Source organism: Dendroctonus ponderosae, unplaced genomic scaffold (assembly GCF_020466585.1).
Source record: "Dendroctonus ponderosae isolate FM_Combo_2020 unplaced genomic scaffold, Dpon_F_20191213v2 Dpon_F_20191213_8, whole genome shotgun sequence".
NCBI classification, from domain to species: Eukaryota; Metazoa; Arthropoda; class Insecta; order Coleoptera; family Curculionidae; genus Dendroctonus; species Dendroctonus ponderosae.
Genome location: NW_026019016.1, coordinates 2,795,148 through 2,818,859, shown reverse-complemented (window position 1 = coordinate 2,818,859; position 23,712 = coordinate 2,795,148). Strand labels below are relative to the sequence as shown.

General features: G+C 34.6%; 1 protein-coding gene across 2 annotated transcripts in view; it reads left to right on the top strand.

Annotated features, from left to right (window-relative positions):
* The window catches only part of LOC109544864 (sex peptide receptor), a 75,694-nt gene that overhangs the window by 37,132 nt on the left and 14,850 nt on the right, over positions 1-23,712 (top strand). For both annotated transcript variants that reach the window (XM_048669359.1, XM_048669358.1), the window contains exons 3-4: positions 12,921-13,468; positions 17,716-17,913. In XM_048669359.1, coding sequence (XP_048525316.1) covers positions 13,064-13,468; positions 17,716-17,913 — 603 coding nt within the window. In that variant the 5' untranslated portion in view covers positions 12,921-13,063. The remainder of the gene's footprint in view (positions 1-12,920; positions 13,469-17,715; positions 17,914-23,712) is intronic.

The window sequence follows — 23,712 nt, the reverse complement described above, 5'->3', positions numbered from 1 at the left end:
AGGCTGTTCCAGCTGTGATTGTTTTTTAAATTAATGAAATATTTTTTTAACTATGTTATTTTAGAAAAACTGATGATGGTGGAAAAATAGACCTAAACGTATTTTAATTGATAAATAAAGACAATAAATGACTGAAACTGTTGACGAACTGTGATTGTTTTTTAAATTAATTAATTTTTTTTTAACTATGTTATTTTAGAGAAACTGATGGTGGTGGAAAAATAGACCTAAACGTATTTTAATTGATAAATAAAGACAATGAATGACTGAAACCCAGGAATTAATTTTGATTTGGAATTGAAACACAGTCAGGAAAGTATATACAATTGATTTTTTCGGCAGTTCGTCTTCAGAACTTGCGATGGCCTTTGATGATAATTTTGCAAACTGAATTTAAAAGATTCTAGAGTTGAATATAAATTAGCTAAACGGAAAAAATTATTAATCGTCTATTTCCAAAAACACAAAAACTGATACATTATTTTGCTTGTGAAATATGTGTGTATAATTTAACTCTGATTTATTTTCCTTACTGCGTGTACTTGTTGTTATATTCTTATCTTGCCTGGGACTCAGTCAAAGTGTGAAGGTCTAGGCAAAGACCTAAAAGAACGTTAATATTTACCAATCTTGAGTTTGTGTAAATTTTAAATCTGATGATGGCGCTGTTGTCGCGCCGAAACGTAACGAAATAAACGATATTCAAAATTTTTACTTCACACTTTGACTGCGTCCCAGGAAAGATAAGAGTATAGTTTAGCCTAAACATTAAATATCACCAATAAATTAAACTCTATTGATGAGTGGAAGCTCTTCGGCGAGACAATAAAACCAATTTTTGGCTGTTCCTTCCTAAATACATTTCGTTGATACTAACAAGTCTTGGGAATATATTCCCAAGAAACAAATTTTTGTCCAGTGAACTCCTAATGAGCGAATAGGCTGGATATATTTAAATGTCAAGCCACAGGGTTTATTTGGTATTTATTTAGTCGTTATGCCGATATTAATCTAAACGGGACTGCTTAAGCCTTTAATTAATGACAGTCTTTGTTAGACCAACAAAACGTGACTTTGTTAACTGAAAGCGACTAAATACGGTATTATTGATTATGGGTGTTCGCAATTGCAATCGTATGAAAATTAGATCTGAGCAAATAACTATCAGTGTGGGTATGTTGGTTTTGAGTGCGTCAAATTGTGTTCATTATTAAATTCGTAACCTACTGACATCAGTGCTCCGAAGTGGCAGGAACGCGCTCTAATAAGCAGGATTATCTGCAGGCAAATCTAATTGTGGCTCGCATCTAATAAACTTAATAGCGTCAGACTAATTGCAAAAGACAGGTTTAATCTTACAAAGTTTTATCCAACTGCTAAGCTGATGGCATTTGAAACTTAACAGCAAACTAATATATTTGTCTGACAGTAAAAGAACTTTTTAATTGCCTCTCACTGCTCACTCAAGAGTTTATTTCGCTTATCCGCTATTTTCCACTCCATAAATACAACAACCAAGAACGAAAACCGAATAAACACCTGTATAATAATTTGCTATCGCCCATTAGGTCGGTAGTTTGGTTTTAATATTTCGGGTTTAGCTGAAAGCCGGAAAGTTATCATCCGCCGGATAGCACTCCACTCGGCTTTTCAACGATGAAATATGTGCGTTAAATTTTTCAAATTCGTTTGACTGTCGAGCAACAAGTGGCTGCGGTTTACGTATACTTTTGTTTGGCACAGTTTTAAGCAGTTGCTTTCATAAAATTGAAATTTCATGAAAAAATTAACTTCTCAGCCAAACAACTCTATGCATTTGCTGGCGCACATTTTTAAGTATATACAGAATTAGTCAAATGTCCCGAATTAAATTTAATAATTTGCATAAACGATTTGGCTGAAACCGGTAACGGCTGAGCTTTAGAGGATTTTTATTTACAAACACATTCATTCAACTCATATGGGGCTCTTTGAGAAGGTCCTCATAAAACTGATTGGGGCGATACCAAAATAAATCTGGATATCGTTTATAAAAATACATCAATTTTGTGCAAAACATTTTAATAACCCCATATAATAAGACAGTATTTGTTTATGAGCACATTTTATTTTCATCTTCAAAGTCGTAATTGYGACTTGACGATTTGGGCTTCCGGAAGAAAAGACAACTTTTGTAGTTTTTCTCTTTAYAAACGAAACATCCAGTAYGGTTTGCTCGTTGCTTCGATGGAAAACTGAGTAACACTGAATTAAATCGAAATTAAAGTCGTGAAGTAAATGGTATACATGTTTACAAGCGATCGCATTACTAAACCGTTTAGAGTTTCTCGATTTAATTAAGTGAAGTACAACATTAAGCAAACATCGAGAAACTTCAGTGATATGGATAAGTTCTATATGGTTGAGACGATTCACTCAAAACCTTTTCCTTGGGTGTTTTGCCTTTGAAAAACACACTATTTCCTCACATCAGTTTAATATTCGAAAACGAATTCAAAACAACAACTTTTCTCTTTCCCGAAAAGTCAGTAAAGAAAGTTCTTGTTCAAAGAAACACTTTCTGGACAAAAAATGCCTATGTGTCTAAAACACAATTAATTAAAAACACAATCTGCCTAAAGGTTTATATTCTTCTCTCACTTTATTTACATCTGTTACAGCTTGAGCATAAGTGAGTCGAAGCCGACAGCCCTTGACTCTCTTTTGATAAAAAAATATTTTTTATTGTGAAGTAACAGCATTCTTTATCCACCAGCAATAGAAGACGTGAAGACAATTTGTCTTATTAACAGGCAAAAATTGCACAAAAAAAGTGTAAAAAAACACAATATTTGTAGCAAACCGACGTTTCGCACCATTCGCATATTATATCCACAATTTAACCCAAAAACGATTTTTCGGCGCATAAAATGAGTGATCCAAATTATAGGGTCATTCAAAGGTGCAACTTGTACTGAACTCCTAGAATTTCGCAACTTTTCAGTTGCAAAACGTATAAAACAAGAACAGTTCAATGCTGATTACAAACGGTGCAATTGAAATATTCAATGGGATCAATGCAACATTGCAAAATTCCTTTCCCTCATCAGCCCAATTTAATGTACCAACATTTCCAAAGGCTCAAATGTTACTTTGGAGCCGCAATTCCCAACTAATTCCCATGAAGCTATTCGAAGCCCACGCCCGATCAGTTTTATTTAATATGGAAATATAAAAACTGGATTACCAAATCGAATGGAATCTATAGGGAGACTTCGGGTAATCTTGCCTAATTACATCGCTTATTCAGGAGGATGGATTAGCATATATGATGGACTGAACTGGGGTCGCAGTGTAAACATTCATATAGAGTGAATGTGTTTCGGTTAAGCGACGAAGATAATGCTAATACAGCGAAACTCAATTTCGGTTGTAACCGGCGAATGGGAGGGACAATTAAATCAAGCGAATTGCTCAAGATTTCAAGTAGAGCTAATGGAAATTGCAGGTTCTTGGTTTGGCCGTTCCCTGGAATTAGTGGCAACACGAAACATTCCGGTTATTCTTCCACCTTCATTCGGTTTATTACCGATCAAGGTGGAATTTGTAATTTCGTTTCTTCTATTTACTGGTTCGATGCTACTAAGGGCAAATAATCGAAACTGCCAAAAAATCACCATGTTTTGTTGACTCTTTGAAAGGAGCGWCTCTTGAGTCCACTTAGATAAAAATAAACACATTTGAACAATGCCCTAAAGATGAAAATCTTCATCTTTACATAGGCAACTTTGCCTCTTYATCTTTCGGTTTTCGWTCCCTCGGACGTCCTTTAGATCTTCTGYCCGCTAGAMGAAGAATTTCCTTATAGAAATGTGATTATTTTATTCCGTYCTTCTTGTGTTTACCCACTCATTGATTGTTGTGTCTTTGCATGCGTCCCTTAGACTTCACTTCTGACTCTGTCCCGCGACGATYTACCTTCATCATCTTTTCTGTTCTTCCAGTGTCTGGTCTTGACTGCAGTGCATACTGCAACATGTTATTGATGGTGTTTGCATAGAGTCATGTTCAATTCCCTTTGTGTACGTTTCCCATTGTTCTATTTTTAATCTTCTAACTAAATCGTGCGTTTTGTTGCTGATTCTCTTATMCTGGTTATAAGCACGTYGCGTTTGTTCAGATCTGTATTGGAGAAACGCTTTTTTCTTCTCYCAACTTCTTCTGATAACCAGGGTGTTTTTGTATTGAAAGGGTTTCTTGCTTTGAWTTGTGTTTTCCCCAATGCTTCAGTTGTTGCGTTTAYTATKTTACACTTCAGTTTGCTCCAGTTTTCTTCTATGTTAATTATYCATTCTATTCTATGTTTTAATTATTTGATAAAGATGTTTTATTTGGTTATCRAACAGTCCCTCTGTCTTTAGTTTTGTTGTTGAGTTAGTTTYGATCTCATGTTTGCTCGTTCTGCGAAATCGGTGCTTAAAGACGTGGATTTTTTTATTGCCCGCGGGAAGAAGAAAATAAACCCGWGTAATGCAAAACTTGAAAACTGTAGATAATCCGAATACAGTGGATTTGTGGGGAAACTGTTAGTTGACGASGAAAAASTRTGCCGCTGACACAAAAAGCGTCTAAACCTTCRCCTTGGGGAAAGTAGACGACAGGACGCAGTTCCCAAGAATTCGATTAGATTGTCCCCTATTGGATTGACTTCAGCGTTTMAAAACCCGTTTTCAATCGTTCACGTTGTGCAAGAAAGTTCAGTATTGGSCTGAACATACTTGAAACATATACACATTGGGCGTTTATCACACAATGTTATGAACTTTCCCAGTCAGCTAAGCGATCATATTTTGCCACTAATTAATTAATCATGGCCGGGTGAAGAGCTTGATGGCCATACAAGTGCCAACGTGATTTGTCGTCCCGAAGCCGTCTTAATAACAAATCCCAACGGTGCGTGATAATGGCACGCAATTGTATCGACAATATACCTAATCTAATCAACAATGCAATTTGAGCTGTTAGCGGATACAAGTTGTAATTTCGCACTCGAGCCGCCGCTCGTTCCTGTTACAATTGATTTAATCATTTGTCTCAAAGCACAATGCCTCTACTTCGGTTCGCATGGTACAATTCAAGCCCAAGAACAAAACACCGTCTACCGCTAGTTCAACGTTAGTTTGAAGTTTTAATGCCGTCGAGATATGGGTGGTGTTTGATAACCGCCTAACTTGTCTGTCTTTGTACAAAGTTAACATATTTGTATGTAGGGATAAGTTTTTCGGGGAAACAGGCAGTTTTATCACGTTCTTTTTAAGGAATTTATACAAAATCTGCTTTAGTGGTATGTCTAAATTGGCATCAAGGAGGAGAAATTCACTCAGTTTCTTCGTTCTCTTGTCAAACCCTTTTTCTAGGTCTATGAAAATTTATATCTGTGTTTAGATAAATTCTATATGGATGAAGCGAGGCGGATTAATGTTTTTGAAGTCTTTTTCTTGGGTGTTTTGCCTCAAAATGTTTAAATAGCCTGAATTTCCTCACGACTTCTATTACAGATTGATAAGGAATGCTCAGACTTAGAACACTTAGACTCGAGCTGGAAGGAAAAATTCCATTAAGTAAATAAATTAATTTAGAAAAGCTACCTCGACATGTCGATAACAGATCTGCTTAAAAATACGGTTTTTGTATTTATAATTTTGTCTTGAAGTTTTGGTTTTGCAATTGCTTCTAATTGCATTTTCAGATCTGAAGGCAGTTTTAATATTGATTTTTTTACCAACTCGTTTAATTCTATCTCAAATTTCCCAAATGAATAGAATAGAATTGTTTGTAATGAGTGCATTTTGATTATCTTTTAATTTTGGACTTTTAATTTCGTTAAAACTTTTGCCAATAAAGAAATTTGGATAATTTTTGAAATTTTAAAACTTCTTTCATGACTTCTTTCATGAATCGATTTTTTTGGAATTCGGGTTTTACAAATTGTTTGTGCTCTTTCATACAATATTTTAACAATTCCATTTGTTGCCAAAGTTGTCTGCACACATTTTGTTTAAAGTTCAATAACAGTTTAACGCTTAATGTTTAATTTTGAAAGGGTTTTCTTAAAAATGTCCACTCTATAATCGGTAATTTTGTGTTACAGAAGAAGTGCCTTCTTGAAGGACAAAAATTTTGAAGCAAAAACCCAAGAAAAAGGTTTTGAAAACATATAACTTGTTGTTGCTTTACTGCTTTTTCATTGCTCCTGTTATTTCCTTTATAGGCGATAAGTGTTCGTTTCTCATTTCTCCTTCTCTGATCAAACTTCTCTAACATTTCTTAATTTTTTTAGCTGCACTTCCTGCACTTTTGCAGTTATTTCTCTCAACAAAAAAAATCCAATTAATTGCAGCAGAAACAATTTGCTTACAAATTACCGGGTCCGGTTAGTCCAACTCACGTTTCTAACTACCCAAAGCGTATTATTGAGAATTACGATTCCCGTTTTATGGATTTAGTCGGCCACATTAATGGCAAAAATAAAACAAAACTTCTGATATGATCTAGACAGAGTGTAAAGTTTAATCGTCTCGTCCAAACGCGCTGGTGTTCGACAAGCATAAATATCCATTATCGACTTTAATTTCGCTATTAAGCGGAACAGATTTGCAGCAATTAAATAGCAATTAAATGATTAAATAGAACGTAAATTTGGATGCATAAATTTTGATATAATTTGTGTTTGAGCGTTGGTTGCGGACAAAAGTTTCCGGATTCAATTCAGTCGCTTCTATTTGCTTTACGTTTAAATTTACTTAGCAAAATTGGATCTTGGCAAAGGGCCAATAGCTGGATATGTTTCTTCTTCTACCTATTGTTCATCGGATTTATCTCTCTTGAAATATCGGTGTTTGCTCCTGTTTTATCTAAAGATGTTTATTGGAAACTTCCAAAGAAACGTCTGTGTCGATTTTTTCAAGTTGGAATTTTACATCCCTTTACTTCCCCTAACTTAAAAAATTATTTTGTAATAGTAGAATGTAGGCGCTATTATTGGAGAGTCAAGTATTACTTGCAGATAAGCTTGAAAGGAAATTTTTTGAACTTGCAAGTAAACCTCTTAAGTTTGCATAACTTTTAGCGAAGAAAATCGCGATATTTATTCAGTATTGAGAAGCTTTTATAGTCACGCATCAGAGCCAAAGCAATCAATCTTACTCAAACCAACGTTTCTGGAAAAAATTTAATTTTCCCAGGAAACGATTCTTCCAACTGAAAAAAGTTATTTTCCATAATATTTCAAATTTCCGACAGATAGCAAAAATGGCAATCCTTCTGCATGTTTCATAAAATCTATATAGACATTTTAAGAGTTATAATATTTTCCTGGCCTCAGAAAGTTTGCTCATTTTTCACTTTTCTGGTCCAAACATTCGTTTTTTGTTGCAAAGAAAGAAGACTAAAAGTAGATTTTGAGGCCAAAAAGCGAAGGAGGAAAGAAAAAAGAATAAAGCTAGATATTTATGACGAATATCGAGTTTATTTAGTCTTATTAGCAAGGTTTTTAGCTCAAAACTCTGCTTACATTCTTAATTCGGCTCATGTCAGTTTGTTTGTGTTAGTTCTAGGTTGCTTGGGTTAGTTTGAGTTTATTTGAGCTGGTTTATCGAGGTTTTCTGGGGATAATTTGAGTGAAAGAGTTAACATTTTGCTGGATAGAAAAACTATTTCTTTTTGAATTTTCTTAAAATTGCCTGCGCTTCGACCCGTTAGTAAGGAAAGAGTTGAATCCAGTCCGAAACCCCGCTAACAGAGCACACAAGATCAAACTTTAAAGACCCGACTGTTTTTACTAGCTTTTTTAGTTAGTGTTGCCTTCATGTTGAACAAACCACTCTGTTGCATTAACTTTATTAATGTTTTTAACAGCGATGTCTAAGGTTCATGTTGAAAGAAGCCGTATTCTGCACAGATCCGCCGGAAATCTTCTTGTACCGGCTGCAGGGCAAACACGGCGCATAATGTAAATCTAAAATTCAAATTATATTTTCAGAATGTAGATCACGCAGCCTAAACTTGACTGCTGATTAGTCTATGCAGACATAATATTTGAATTAAATTCACCTAACTATCACTTAGATGAATCAACAATACCCGACAACTGGAAACTTTCCAAGCAATTCCAAATGGAAATTAGCCAGCGTATTGAGCTTTCTCCCGAATTCATGTCGCATCCAGGTAAATATTTGAGTGAAACACACATCGGTAACTTCCAGCTTCTGCATCATCGCATCTAACCGGATACTGCCAGGAATTTTCATTTGATAGAGACCCGAAAATACAACGCCTTTAATTATTATCACGCTCTTAAAGCATTTGCCACTTTAGCAGCTTCCACTTTGCATCTTTAATTGTGCCATGTTAGTTAAGGTGAGTGCGTAACTGTAAATTAAATTGCTCTTAATTATGATACCAGATATCTTAAGCAAGCCAATTAGCGTCGACTTGAACGAAGTTCTTCAAATGCCACGTGCATTGTATTATTTTGTGAAGCGAGTTAACAGGTGTTAAGTGCGAATTTATAACGTGCAATTGCCGCAAATAAGCGAACGTACGTTCTCTCAATTTCGACTCATCTTTAGTATAAACTTTGGTGAATTAAGTAGCAGCTATGTTACACGAGTACACACAAATATTCCTTGGTTGCTTAAATAATTATGTATTGATCAGTTTTAATGACTGCTGCAAAATTTCCAATTCAATCTTTGGACATGTGAAAAACTACTTGCGTAAGTAAACTGGCACAAGCAGGAAGTATAAAAAAATCATTTTTTTTCACGTGAATTAAATAATAAGTGATTTAGATAAAAAAATTCCGTCTTTGAAACTGCAACCCCATACATTTTCGGTTAAGAGTCCGTAATTTATGAAAGAGCGGAGAGCAATAAAACGACATATTGAAAGAGGCACTTAAATTTAGTGTTCAGGCGGCAATAAAAATCAATGAAAAATAATTTCCCCAAAGCAGTTTTACGGAACTGAATAATTCTGGATCGGGAGACTGTGCCTTTACAGGGAGCAACTTGCCGATCTCTGGAAACCAATTTGAATGCGAAAAAATATGTGATTTCATGGGTAATTTCTTGCTCAAAGTGCTAGGCCGAATGCTTTCGCACAAAGCAGCCTAGTTTTGTAGCTTCAACTTATGCAAATCCGATTATTCGGGGTGATCGCAGACCAGGATAAATGGATGGCCCAAGTTTTTTGGGGATTCCACATTTACATACAATGAGAATACTGAACAGCCCGCCCGTCTGCATTATAAGTGGGCATATGTGATTTCAGTACGTAAATCGTCCCGTTTCTAAACATTTGCTTTGCGGAATACTCTGTTGTTTCAGGGTTTTATACATTAGGAAATTACACTGCAAACGGTTTGCAAAATATGTTTTTTTTAGTAATTACTGATGTTGAACTTATATTGCATCAAAAAAAATAATGCTGAAAAGATCCAAAACTACTTTCATGCCGAAGATCTGAAAATTCGATTTATTGCAAAATGCTAAAAGAAGTGCTATATTGGAAGTCGTCGCACATTTATTTACAGCTTATTGGGTTTATTTTTGAAATAAACGAAAGAAGACTCATTTGCTACCTGACTTCGGACTCGTGATGAAATAAGAGCATTAAAAACATAGAAATGTAATTTCTCTTGAGATGTATATAAGCAATATTATCTCTAGACTTTCCAGAATTGCTGTCTTTGAGTATTAGACGATATGTGGCTTTAGCAAAGTTCGAACTAGGTCGTGTTCATAAAGCGTATTTCCAGTTCAGATAAATATTTATCTGCGAGTGCTGTGTTTGGTATTCTGGGAACGTCTGCTTTGCTCAGGTAAATTCACTACGAATAAACCGGTTTAAATTATTAACTGAAAATAAAATATTCTTGGCGAAATATATTCAATTTCTGCAATGGTTTTTGGCTCATTTTCAAAGATTCGGTTGAGTTGTAAAGCTATAGCTGTTTTTACGGGACTGAGTCTTAAAAGGCGCACTTTTTATATAGAATTTCATTTTTGGCGTGTTTAGAGTTCACGAATCGGTAGAGCTGTAAACTTCTGAGTTTCACTAGTGGATAGAGCCTTAAGTCGCGCACTATTTTATGCGAAACATCGTTTCAAGATCGATTTATCGAAAATTCAAGATTAATGCTGATCTATAAAATCGCCATTAGTTTTTGGCTGATAATTAGCGAATCGGTCTAGTTGTAAATTTCTGGTTTGCACTATTTGCTAGAGCCAGAAATCGCGCACTATTTTATACCAAGCATCGATTTATAAATGTTTTTAGTTTTCGCGCGAAATTTTAAAATTTAAGATTAATGCTGATCTATAAAACCGACATTAGTTTTTGGCTCATAATTATAGAGTTGGTCAACCTGTAAAGTTCTGGTTTCCACTATTGGATAGAGCCTTAAATCGCGCACTATTTTATATCGAGCTTCATTTTAGGAATGTTTTTAGTTTTYGCSCAAAATGCGAAAATTCAAGATTAATGCTGATCTATAAAGCCGATATTAGTTTTTGGTTGATAATTAGCGAATCGGTTTAGTTGTAAATTTCTGGTTTGCACTATTTGCTAGAGCCAGAAATCGCGCACTATTTTATACCGAGCATCGATTTAGGAATGTTTTTAGTTTTCGCGCAAAATTTGAAAATTTAAGATTAATGTTGATCTTTAAAACCGCTACTAGTTTTTGTCTCATAATTATAGAATTGGTGGACCTGTAAAATTCTGGTTTCCACTATTGGATATAGCTTTTAATCGCGCACTATTTTATATCGAGCTTCATTTTAGGAATGTTTTTAGTTTTCGCGCCATATTTGAACATTTAAGATTAATGCTGATCTTTAAAACCGCTAWTAGTTTTTGTCTCATAATTATAGAATTGGTCGACCTGTAAAGTTCTGGTTTCCACTATTSGATATAGCCTTAAATSGCGCACTATTTTATATTGAGCTTCATTTCAGGAATGYTTTTAGTTTTCGCGCAAAATGCGAAARTTCAAGATTAATGCTGATCTATAAAACCGCTATTAGTTTTTGWCTGATAGTTAGCGAATCGGTTTAGTTGTAAATTTCTGGTTTGCACTATTTCCTAGATCCTGAAATYGCGCACTATTTTATACCGAGGTTGATTTAGGAATGTTTTTAGTTTTCGCACAAAATTTGAAAATGTAAGATTAAGGCTGATCTATAAAACCGCCATTAGTTTTTGGCTCATAATTACAGAATTGGTCGACCTGTAAAGTTCTGGTTTCCACTATTGGATAGAGCCTTAAATCGCACACTATTTTTTACCAAACATCGTTTTAGGAATGTTTTTAGTTTTCGCCCAAAATTTGAAAATTTAAGATTAATGCTGATCTATAAAACTGCCATTAGTTTTTGGCTCATAATTAGAGAATCGGTCGAGCTGTAAAGTTTTAGTTTGGACAATTGGATAGAGCCCTAAATCGCGCACTATTTTTTGCCGAGTTTCATTTTAGGAATGTTTTTAATTTTTGCGCAAAATGCGAATATTTAAGATTAATGCTGATCTATAAAATCGCCATTAGTTTTTGGCTCATAATTAGAGAATCGATCGAGCTCTAAAGTTTTAGTTTCGACAATTGCATAGAACCTTAAATTGCGCACTATTTTATACCGAGCCTCATTTTAGTAATGTTTTTAGTTTTCGCGCAAAATACGAATATTTAAGATTAATTCTGATCCATAAAATCTCCATTAGTTTTTGGCTCATAAGTAGATAATAGGTAGAGCTGGAAATTTCAAGTTTCCATTATTGGATAGAGCCTTAAATCGCACAATTTTTTTTATGAAGCATTGTTTTAGGAATGTTTTTAGTTTTCCCTCAAAGTGCGAAAATTCGAGATTAATGCGAATTTTTAAAACCGCCATTGTCTTTTGGCTCATATTTAGAAAATCAGTAGAGCTGTAAAATGCTGCATGCTATTACTGGATAGAGCCTGAAAGTGTGCTCTGTTTATACGCAATATGCGACGTTTCAAAAACAATGCGAGTCTAGAAAACGCTCGTAGTATTTGGCTCGTCTCTAGAGACAATCTGTAAAATTGCCGTTTTTATTCTGAATAGATGTTTACTTTCAATACAATTTGTTTACGGATAGTGGTGACTTATAAACATACTTGCTTCTGTTGTGCCACAAAAGAAGCCTTTGTTTCAAGTCAATCTCTTAACTAGAATTAATTGTAATCTTCTGATATAACTATGAAATACTCCATGATTAAATGGGTGAAAAACATTCCCGTTCTTCCATCCAAATTTAATTACAAGTAGCAATCCAAACCCTAAACAACCAAAAATATCTACGTGGCGCTAGAAATGAATCGACTAATTAGTTTTTTGGTGTCAAAACAAGCAAGTCTTTGCGAACATCAACTAAATTTTACATTAAATTTCACATGGAAGAACATTCGCTCTATTGCAACAAGTAATTACACTTCACAGTCGGCTCTGTTGAAATTATAATCACTCTGTTACCCCAAAAGCACAGCGCGTTCTAGTGCCAGTGTTGCATAAATTTGAAAATTTCATGACCTGTTTGTTGTTCTCATATGGAGGAGCATTATTAACAATTTAGAACTGGCTTTAAATATTTAGTCGCATCTACAGCTTGAAAAGATTAACTAGTAACGTTTTTGATTCCAATGGAGACCTGAGCCACGAAAATGGTATTGAAAGAGACCTATTTACAGATAGAAACGAGATTTCAATTTGCTTCTGATCAAAAACATACGGTGGATTCGGCGTGTCTGATGTACAAAATTGAGCAATTTAGAGTCTTCACAAGAAACTTGAACAAACCCTGATATATTTGACTGTAAATAACTTCCAAAATCTTCAATTAAGGCCAGTACTTTGTTGCAGATGGCTTTCCTCTCTGCTAGATGCTCAGAACATGAGCGGGACAAGCAGACTTCTTCTACACCTGCATCTAGCAACCCTGCATATTCAGTAGCAACTAAAATAACGAAATAGTCACCCCGTAGTAGATCCAGCCCCAACTGAAAATGCTCGAATTGGACCCCAACTCTACCGCTTCCTCCGACTATCTGGATCCCTGCGCTGGAAACTCCTCCCTCCTCAACTTCACCCTAGTTGAGCTCAATAGCATGGACATAGCTTACATCAATGTGACCAAGGAAATGCCCATTAACTATGCAGTTCCACTCTACGGCTATCTCATGCCCATTCTTCTGTTGATAACAATAGTAGCGAATACTCTGATAGTGGTAGTGCTCTCTAAAAGACATATGAGGACTCCCACTAATATAGTGCTAATGTCGATGGCCCTCTGTGATATGTGTACTCTTTTAGTGCCCGCGCCCTGGTTGATTTACATGTACACTTTCGGAAACCATTACAAGCCGTTAGCGCCTGTTCCACTTTGTTATACTTGGAACGTTATGCATGAGGTGAGATACTTATTATTTATTAAATTCTTTATTAAAATAAAATTATATGGTTACAAAGTCACAGTCAAGAATCGAAAAACCCTACAAACATGTCATATTTCCTGTCTGTTGGTGGTAGTTTAGTCTGTTTATCGACAGGAGTATCGATGTTGCAGCTTGACTGTTCACCAATATTACAAAAATGATTGTTCTTAACGTCAGCAATTTTCTTAAATTATTAGCCAAATCATCACCAACTGTGGAATCTTTTTAATACTATTATTTTTATTAGCACATTTTTCTATTCTCGTCTTTTAGGATTGTTTAGGTTATTTATATTTGCTTTATATTATGGACGTTATATGATTAATATAATTTTTTTCAACCATATTTAATGTTGTTTGCGGTTCAATTGATTTAGCCAGGAAATCTGCAAACGTTGAGGTTTTTTATTTCATTCCTGTTGTGTTGTCCATGTTATTAACTTTTTTTCATATTTGGAAATGCTGTACACCAATAAAAATTATTAACGCGATTGAGCATGATAGAAACCGTAATCAAGCATTTCCTCAGCAAAAGTGAAGAGTAGCAGTTTTAGCACCCAAACTAAACTCCCCAGTTTCAAGCAATGGCCGCAATAATTTAATTTTTAATGTATACCGGGCCTTTCAACTTGAACGAGAAAAGGCGATAGAATAAAAAAAAATATTGCAAGTGATTAAAGTAACATTTAGAATACATAATATTTTCATTCGAGGAAGGTTATTAGGAAAACAAACAGTTTGTAACAAATAAAATGTCTGTTTGTTCCTGTTTTAATGATTATCATTTTACATAGATTATTCTGCGTGATTTTGTTCCTATAGACTGTAAGCTGTTACTAGATTAGAACGCTTTTTTAGATTATTAACTAATTTAAAAATGTGTTTTTACATTGTCTGAGCGTTTATACCAAAAGGATTTGGAAATACTCCCTGCTAGAACATTAAAGCTAATTTGCGCAAAACATAAAGAAACTATTTAAATTTACTACTGCCGGTTTATTACTGTCCAACACCCGGGGCTGAAATATTAATTGAGTTTGTTTTTAACTACTTTTATTTCACGTTGGAGACGTTCCTTAATGGGTTGATTTTCTGGAAATTAACTTAAGTGTCTTATGCTTTATTTCATCTTTGTTTATTGGACGGGTTTTATTTTCCAAGTGTATACTTTTTTCAGTTTGCTTCGAAGACATTGTTGTATTAAGCTATTTAATAAACAACTGTTTGAAAATTGATGGAGAGTAGGAGAATTTGAACTCATTCTGCGTCTCCGTTTGATATGCTGTAAAGTTTTTGTGAATTTTTGCTCAGATTTTTCACGTTGATTGTCAACGAAGCTGAAAAACTAATAAAGATTTTTGGAACTGGAAAATGAAATGATAAAGTTAAACAGAACATTGGCCCTTGATGTATATTTTTAATAGAAATCACATGAAAACCAACTAAAACCATTGAATAAAAAGTGAAGCTTCCAATGACAGATTAATTAAATTTCAACAAGTGAATGCCATATTTCGATGAACTTCTGATTCAGGTACATCGAGTAAGTAAATATTTACTCATGGTTAAAATAGCATTTAAAACCCTGACATTTTGCCCAGACGAGTCTATTCGAATGGAAATGTGGCATAGAAATAATTGATATTTAACGGATTAAAAAGCGTTAATGAACTTTTGCTGAGTTGGCAAAAAATCGTAAATAAACATGATTTTTCAGTGATTTGGGTCTGTTTATTTGCGATTCATATGAATCGAAAAACTCTAGTTTGCATTTTTTGTTTTGTATGCTAAAAATTCGCAGTTTATGCCAATAAAAATCATAAATTTTCGGTTTTATTTGAACACACATTTTCTTTATCGCTCCCGAGGGAAACATGATTTTTCTGATGAAATGCACTAATCTGTGGTAAAGGCATGCATTTAAGCCGTGCAATTTTTCAGTATCTTTGCAAAGATCCGCTCAAGCAATAATTTATATTGTATTTAATTCAAATTTATACAGAACTGAAAGCCCGCGGCGAGTATCAGGACATGTAAATCCTGCAATGAATTGCAAGTGCACCTGAAATATTTATTACATCGATAGTCCCTTGTCCAGAAAATCGATTAAAAGTATGGTTTTTCTTTCAATTCTACTACATTTGCACGGGAACTCGTCGTCGTCGTTCGCTACTAAGGCGATCAATTGGTGGAAATGCAGTTTTATTTGAAAAGGCGTTAAACAAATAAGTTTACCAAAGTTTAGCCAAACTGAAATTAAATGAAGATTGTATAACACAAAGTTTAATTGATCTTGACAACAAATATGTAGAAAACTAACTAAAAAATTTAAAACAAAAACATATTGGCGTGTCATACACATAAAAATTATGCAACGTTTTATAATAATAAACTTAAGGGAAAGTTATCAAGTGGACGTCGGAACGGATTTAACAGATAAGCGTAATTTTAATTGTTGCACCCTCAAACTCCATGAAACACAATTAAAGGAAAATTCAATAATTAAGAACCAAGCTGACGAAAGTTTAGGCAAACTACAATTTAATGAGGATTCTATAATAAAAATGGTTTGAAAGTTTAATTTATGATGACAAAAAAAGTGTATGAACCTAGTTAAAAACAAATAATCACAAAATACTATTGGAGTGTCATACAATGAAAAATTGTGCAACCATTTTTAATTTCCTATAGGGCAACTCACGGGAAAATTATTAGGTCGATATCGGGACGGGTTTAACAGATTAAGCGTAATTTCCATTGTTGAACCCCCAACTCTTAAACATCTGCAATTTTAAATGCTGGCTCGTTGGAGTACATCCTCGTTTGCCATTATGAGATTAAACCGGATTTCCTCCGGTGGTTGCTCTGAATGGTTGAAATCCTCGTCTAGACTGGGAACAGTTAGTCTAAGAGATGTGTTGAATTGAAATTTTTCTAACAGCGAAAACACAACCTTGTGATAAACTAATCCAGCAAAGCTGGAAATTTTGATTGCCGGACATTTCCATTCACTTAATGTGGATCTACATAATAATCCGCTGGAAATGGCTTCATTAAACCCGAATGCTATTATCAGTGAAGGCCTGGAAAGTTTCTGATACATTTTAATTAGTCGCATATTAGTTTGACCGCGTTGAGAGCTCACAAAAAGTTTCGGAAGTTTTTTCATTTATCAGGTTTAATTCTGATAATGTAAAATTGCATTTTCGGAAAAGTCATGTGGGGCAAAATGGTCTAATGGAAGCTTAAGTAGAAGATAAAAAGGATGCGACATATAATGATTATGCGGAAATTTGTGCTCAAAGTTAGTTGCTTGTGTTTAGGAACTTAAAGTGTTGCAGAAGATGCAAAAAATCGCCACTCGTGCTTACAAAACGCATGAAAGAAAACCTTTATACCACAGCCCACTCGCGCGAAAAAGCCTTATTAATGTCATGAACTGAACCCCATTTTTCTAGTGAAATATATTTAGCGAAAACCCATTAAAGTAATCAAGAAAATACTCACTAATAAAGCAACCGCGCGATAGGTATTTAACATTTTAACTACCACTCTATCCAACAAAAATAAGTGCCCTTTTAAAGCGGTTTTACCGTTCAGTTCTATGGCTATTAAACCCATATATCAGTGGAAATGGGCCACATTGTTGTCGTTTTATGCACGTTCGAAATTTATTTGGTACATCTCACCATGTCCAAGGAGCTGAAACAGTTCTCCAAACCGAGCAATAAATCTTGTGGAATTTCCGCGGTTGTAAAAGTTATGATTTTAATGTTTCGGCAGCTTTCAAACGCGCTGACTAATTAAAAATGCCATCGGCGGAACCGATGATATTCGCTCATGAAATTGCTCAGCCGAACGTTCCTAATTGTGAAAGTTTTCCACGTCTCCATTTGAATAAATGTCGCGACCAATTTGAGAAAACTTTAAAGTGGCCGCTTTTTTCTTCACGTTGATTTCGCCGAATTTGAGCCAAATCAAGATTGGTCGCTCCATGATTTCCAATTCCAGGCTTCAATTATGGATCTTTGATCTTTAGAAGTAGGCCTTAGATTGGGTCTGAGGACGTTTTTTCGCCATTTGGATTGTGTGTTATTAACAGCTCTTTTTGAGCATTTGAGATTGAACTTCGAACATTTAACATGTTATTATCGCTGAATGTTTTTAGGATAGTTGAAAATGGACTAGACACAAATTGTTCAAAATCGTTTTGATTTTTTCCAGTTTCTTCCCAATCTGTTTCACACTGCCAGCATCTGGCTGACTCTCATTCTGGCCGTGCAAAGATACATCTACGTCTGCCATGCTCCATTAGCCAGAAGATTCTGCACGATGCCCAACGTCTACAAGTGCATCGGATACATATTGTTTGCTTCAGCTCTACACCAGTCGCCCAGAATGATTGATTCAGACTACAGTTTGGTAAGTAATTATTTTAATTAGAAGGACCACAAGGATGGTGGAAACACGCTTCCACAGTCACTAAGGAACGAACTCTTTTCCAATATTTTTTTAAATCTAAACACTTTTTTGGGGAAAAGTGTCTAAAGCAACAGCAACTCTCACAGAGCCATTATTAAAATATTCGTTCTTCGGAAACCGTTGGAAATGACGTTAATATATTAAGAGCTTCAGGATGGCTGGCAAAATTTGCCATTAACCAGCATCGTTAAAATTAGAACATGTTTTTGAAAAGGTTCGTCGTTGTTTTTAGCTGAAATGGTTTGCGACTGGCGATATAACGGAATTAAGTACATTTCATCCGAATATTTTAGTATTGTTTTCTGCAAACTTTTAATTAATTAGTCAATTCGCAAATGCAAACCTATTTATCAGACTGTTCAATTCAATAATATGTGTATAAAAGTCCCATTCAGATAGCTGTTCGAATGGCGAAATTTAGTTTAAGTAAAAGCCATAAATTATAAAATAAAATGTATTCTAAAATAAGTAATTAATTTAACATGGCAATAATTTAATATCAAAGTGAATATGGGCCATTTTGTAATTTAATTAACTTGTCAATGTAGTTATACATTCATGTCTCAGTCTCTTTCGCTCAATGGTTTGCAATTTTTTTTTAATGGAAAATTTCGATTTAAGGCCAGTTGATTTAAGAATCCAAAGCAGAACGATTGCAAAATAAACAATACAAATATACAAAAAAAAACGCGAATAGACGAAAGACACAGAAGGAAAATAAAGGTACGAATAACCTGACATACATGTGATGGATTCATAGCCCAAAGTCTGCAATATTTCATCAAATTCAGCTCAAGTAAACTGATAGAAAGTTTAATCGATCTATAAATCGTTCATCGGCCAGTCCGAATCGTGCAATTAAAAACAAAATCCCGTTTGCTCTTTGCCAACAATACGAAATCCATATTGATCGCAAGTGATTTGTGAGACAAAGCCGCAACTTTCTGAAAATTTCCCCCAATAAATACGGATGTTGCCAACCTTGGCAAGGCAAAAGTACAATATCAGTGGATATTGGGGAACTTTGATATGTATTTGACAACGTAGAGTCGAGTGTCTTGAAGGGTGGAACTGCTATTGAGATCAAACGGTATGGACTTTTTGTTACTTTTGTCTGAACTGCAACTCGTTTCAGGCAAATACTTAAGCTTCCTACTAGAATAGGTAGCAAATAAATTTCTGCGATGTTGATATTTGCGGAAAATTAATCTACTTTTAACGAAGTTTTACTAGCTTCCTGTTAACCTGATATTCAGAAATCAATTGAAAAAGTGCACTTTCTATGCAGAGAGTTATAGAAGATTAAGTCATGATTTTTTAAAAGCAAATCCAAATCCCAAATTTATCAGAAAAGTAAAAATCTGAAAACTGAATACAGTTACATTTCTGATCTCCTAGAAATGCAAGATTGCAATAAGCTTACATGAAACTCAAGTACAGTTTTTCAGCTTATGTGATTAGAGAACTTTCTTGTCAGTTTATTCTTGGATAATTTTGCCAAATTTCTACGTAAATGTGCAACTTTTGATCATAAATTACTACTGATTCGATGTTTTCGTCTACATGGGGATCGATTGTACGTGACTGATCCGTTTGTGCTCGCCGAATTGGTGGCATTTTTTCAATTATTTCCAGCCGTTCGGAAAACCCTGATGAATTCGCGTCCATGAATGTTCGAAGGATTCCTTAATTTCCTTGCAATTAAACTCGTGGAAAAATGATTTCAACCAAATACAGCCAATAACAAATTCGGTTTGTTGTGGCACATTTAATGCAAAATTCAAAAAGTCCATATTTACTATGCATAAATGAGTTTTGATTAATTTCTCTTCTGTTCAAACGGCGCCAGTTTAATAAAAGTCCAAATGAAATATTGAGTATTGAAAAAATTAGCAGTAGCTGTGAATAATCAGACTAAGAAGCAAGGCACTAAAATTATTTGCAAATGCGTAGCTTTTTTAATGACCCTATTAGTCCTCATCACTGGGCTTAGCTTGCAAAAGATCCATCCAAAAGCCCGTACTTAAAGGGGTTGATAAACAATCCTTCTAAAGTATGTGGTCACAAACAGAAGCCAATTTTTTGAATAGTTTAAGACCCGAATCATTTGCTTGCCTGACCTTAATAGAGCTCTAAAATTTCACAAATTTCCCGGATACGAACTAAGACGCAGCCAAGGAGGGAGAACTCAACCCTTACTGCCCTTTGCGGTCTGATGGGCCTTTAAAATGTCCATTATACTGCCCATAGCGTGATGTTGTCTTGTGGGGAGAATGTGAATAAATAATCACACGATGAAAATTTGATTATTCAAGCAATGCAATATTAAAGTTATTGTAATTCTTGAAAAGTTTGCACTGGGAGTAAGGAAAAGTAATAATATATTTAGAATTCATATTGTTTTCAGGTTTAGTTTATCACTTTTCGCAATTTTCTGTGAAATGTTTTTCAAATCTGAAATTTCCGGGTTACTTTTTCATATCAAAGTTTAAAATCTTGCACATTTTTAAAACAAATATTTAGATGAGAACTGTAAAAAATTCTGGATAATGTGCCGCGATGCTTTAAGACGAGCTTCGATGCATTTTGCTGTAATTTGCTTGTGCACAATAACTCATAGTAGCAGGAAAGAGCATAGAATCTAGCAATCAATCTAAAGCATAGATTTTTGAGAGCAAAGCAAAATTTTCAGTTTTGGTATAAAGAATATACATTTTTTGGTCTTTAACTTGCCCTTTTTATTGTTTAAAAACCTACTATGCCATTAAATGTTTTGTGCGGCCTCAGTGGTCGAAAACCCGCTTTTCTTCACTTAAAATTTTAAGAGAGCTTCCAACTGCTTAAAAGTAAACCTAAATTGCACGCAACCGATTGCAACAATATAGCGTGTATTTCTTCTTATCACTTGCACTTAGGGATGGGAGAAAAACATCGATGTAATTCGTTCGATGTTCGATATTTTTACCATCGATGCTGGAAGTGGGACATCGATATAACATCGATGTTAGATCCTGAAATAAAAACATCGGACATTTGATGTTGATACCAGATAGAAACGTTTTGATAGTGCGGATACAAACGATACCGCAGCATGCAAAATCGATGGTAAAAATAATAAAATAATGTTAATGGTGCCTTTTTACAGTTACATGTACGATATTGTAGACTTTTATCATAGTTTATGCTCATGTAACTGGCTTAATGCGAAGTGGTGTAAATGCACAAGGCGGGGCACACCGATTAGTCATATTGTGCAGAAGCTGATAAATTTTGCTCCAAAGTGAACATTGATTAATTGCAGATGAAAAGCTTAAAAAAATAAAATTATTGCAAAACCAACCAAGTTATTAAATTTGAAATCAATCAGGTAAAGTAATAAATTCACTTAACATAAAATTGTGATGTTTACTGATGATTCTGCATTAATGAATGCACTTTATTTACGGACGAAGTTCTGTCTACGCGTATTGGAATTAACAATGTTTACCATAATTATTGAGGGTCGGAGCAAAATCACAATTTCACATTTTTTAACGACAGTTTTGTATGAACATATAGTTTGAAATGTTAAATTATTATTTCCATTTTTTACAAGATCATTAGAGGAAATATTGTCTCATATCATCTATAATTCGACAACCTTAACACCATTGGAAACACCATGTTTTCTGCATATACCTGTGAGTTATTAAAATAAAAAAAAAGAGTTGGTATCTTGTCGTTGTTGCCCCAGTCTCACAAGTTCAGCCGCAAATTATCGGAAAACTTTGAAGCATTTTGCCGAAAATGTTATTGAAACAAATAAATCACATTTACCTATTTATTAAACTTTCAGGCCTTCACAATTTAGTCGATTATTTAACAATTAACAATGCCAAATAAAATTGTTTAAGTTTAAGTTAATCAATTTGAAATTTGTATGCAACTGCGAACGAACATCGATATTGTGAAACATCGATGTTCTGCCTTCGATGTTTCCCTATCATCGATATTACCTCTCGTTGTCAACATCGATGGCTACCATCGATGTTAGAGGATCGATATCCCATCCCTACTTGCACTTCTCGTTTTTTATAAATCTGCCTGCACATTTTATTATTGAAACACACCAGAACTCGCTCGTAGAAATTGTCTCACGTTTTAATTGAAAAATGCCAAGCGATTGAACGCCTGCCAAACTCTCTGCTAGCTACTGAAAATTCTCTCATCGTGAGCTTTAATAATTAAGTTTCACTTTGTTCAGTTCAGTTGCACAAGCATGTTGCAGCCGTCGAACTTTGTATAAACACCTAAGCAATTATAACAGATCTAAAAGTCAAAGCTTTATCGGAGCCAATTAATTTTTGCCATAGTTTAGAGACTATTAACACAGTTGAAGCAGGTTATTTGCGTTGATTTTGAGACTGTTTTTAAGGAAGTTTAATCTTTGAGTGAGTGAACTTGTCAGGTCATCCGATAATCATCAGTTCAGACAGTGTTTAAACACCCTGTTCAATATGTTTATTCAATGTTTTGCTTCTCTTTTGACTTTATTTTTTTAGAGAGAAAATTTAGACTTAGTTAAATTTCCGGCACAGTGAATACGTGAAACGAAACGCCCATAACAAAGTAAAGTTGTATACAACCATAGATTGTCAGGAAACGAATCATCTAAGCCTGAACCGATAAAAACGTCTTCGATATCTCCTGTCTTTTTAAATGTAATTGTTTCCAGTTCTAGAACAAAGTTCACTATTATCCGCTTGGGCGCACAACAGAATTGAAACTGTTTACCTTTGCACATTGTTTTATCTGTTTGCAACATTTTCTGCTAGACAAGTGGAAAGAATTAGATGCGAAGGACAAAGGATATGGGAGCTTTGAGCTTCTCACAATCGGTAAAAAGAAATGAATGTTCTGGAAAATACGGGAATATCATTAGTTAATAAAGTGTGTCGCGACTGTATTCAATTTCCTTTTTTGGACAGAGAACGCAGTTTTAACCGAGCTGAATTGTTAAACCGCTGTTTTTGTTTAAAATTATTTTATATGTATTTTAATTGAAAACCGCCAGCAATTGTGTATGCAGCCTACAGCCTGTCGATATTATGCCTGTTATATTGGAAACCCTTTAATCGGTCAGCTTTATAAATTGATTTTCATAACATCGCCTTGTACCGTTTTTTCTTTCATTAATATCGCATCTGCCACATTTTAATATCGATAGTTAAATGACTATAATTAATTTGGTGCACTGATGGATCGGCTGAAACATCGTAAAGGAAAGTTTCTTGGATTAATTTCGAACGCAATTCAAACCAGGAGCGATTGGTCGTTAATTGGGAATCAGGAGAAATCAATCTGGGTTTCCTTAGTTCTCTATATCCGATGGCTTTATTAGGGAGTCGTGGGCCATTTGTGGAGTTTAATTGATTCATTGAGAGGGAGAATATTTTTCGTGCAATCATTACTATTGTTATTATATTCTTATCCTTCCTGGATCTCAGTCAAAGTGTGAAGTAAAAATTTTGAATATCGTTTATTTCATTACGTTTCGGCGAGACAACAGCGCCATCATCAGATTTAAAATTTACACAAACTCATGATTGGTAAATATTAACGTTCTTTTAGGTCTTTGCCTAGACCTAAAAGAACGTTAATATTTACCAATCATGAGTTTGTGTAAATTTTAAATCTGATGATGGCGCTGTTGTCTCGCCGAAACGTAATGAAATAAACGATATTCAAAATTTTTACTTC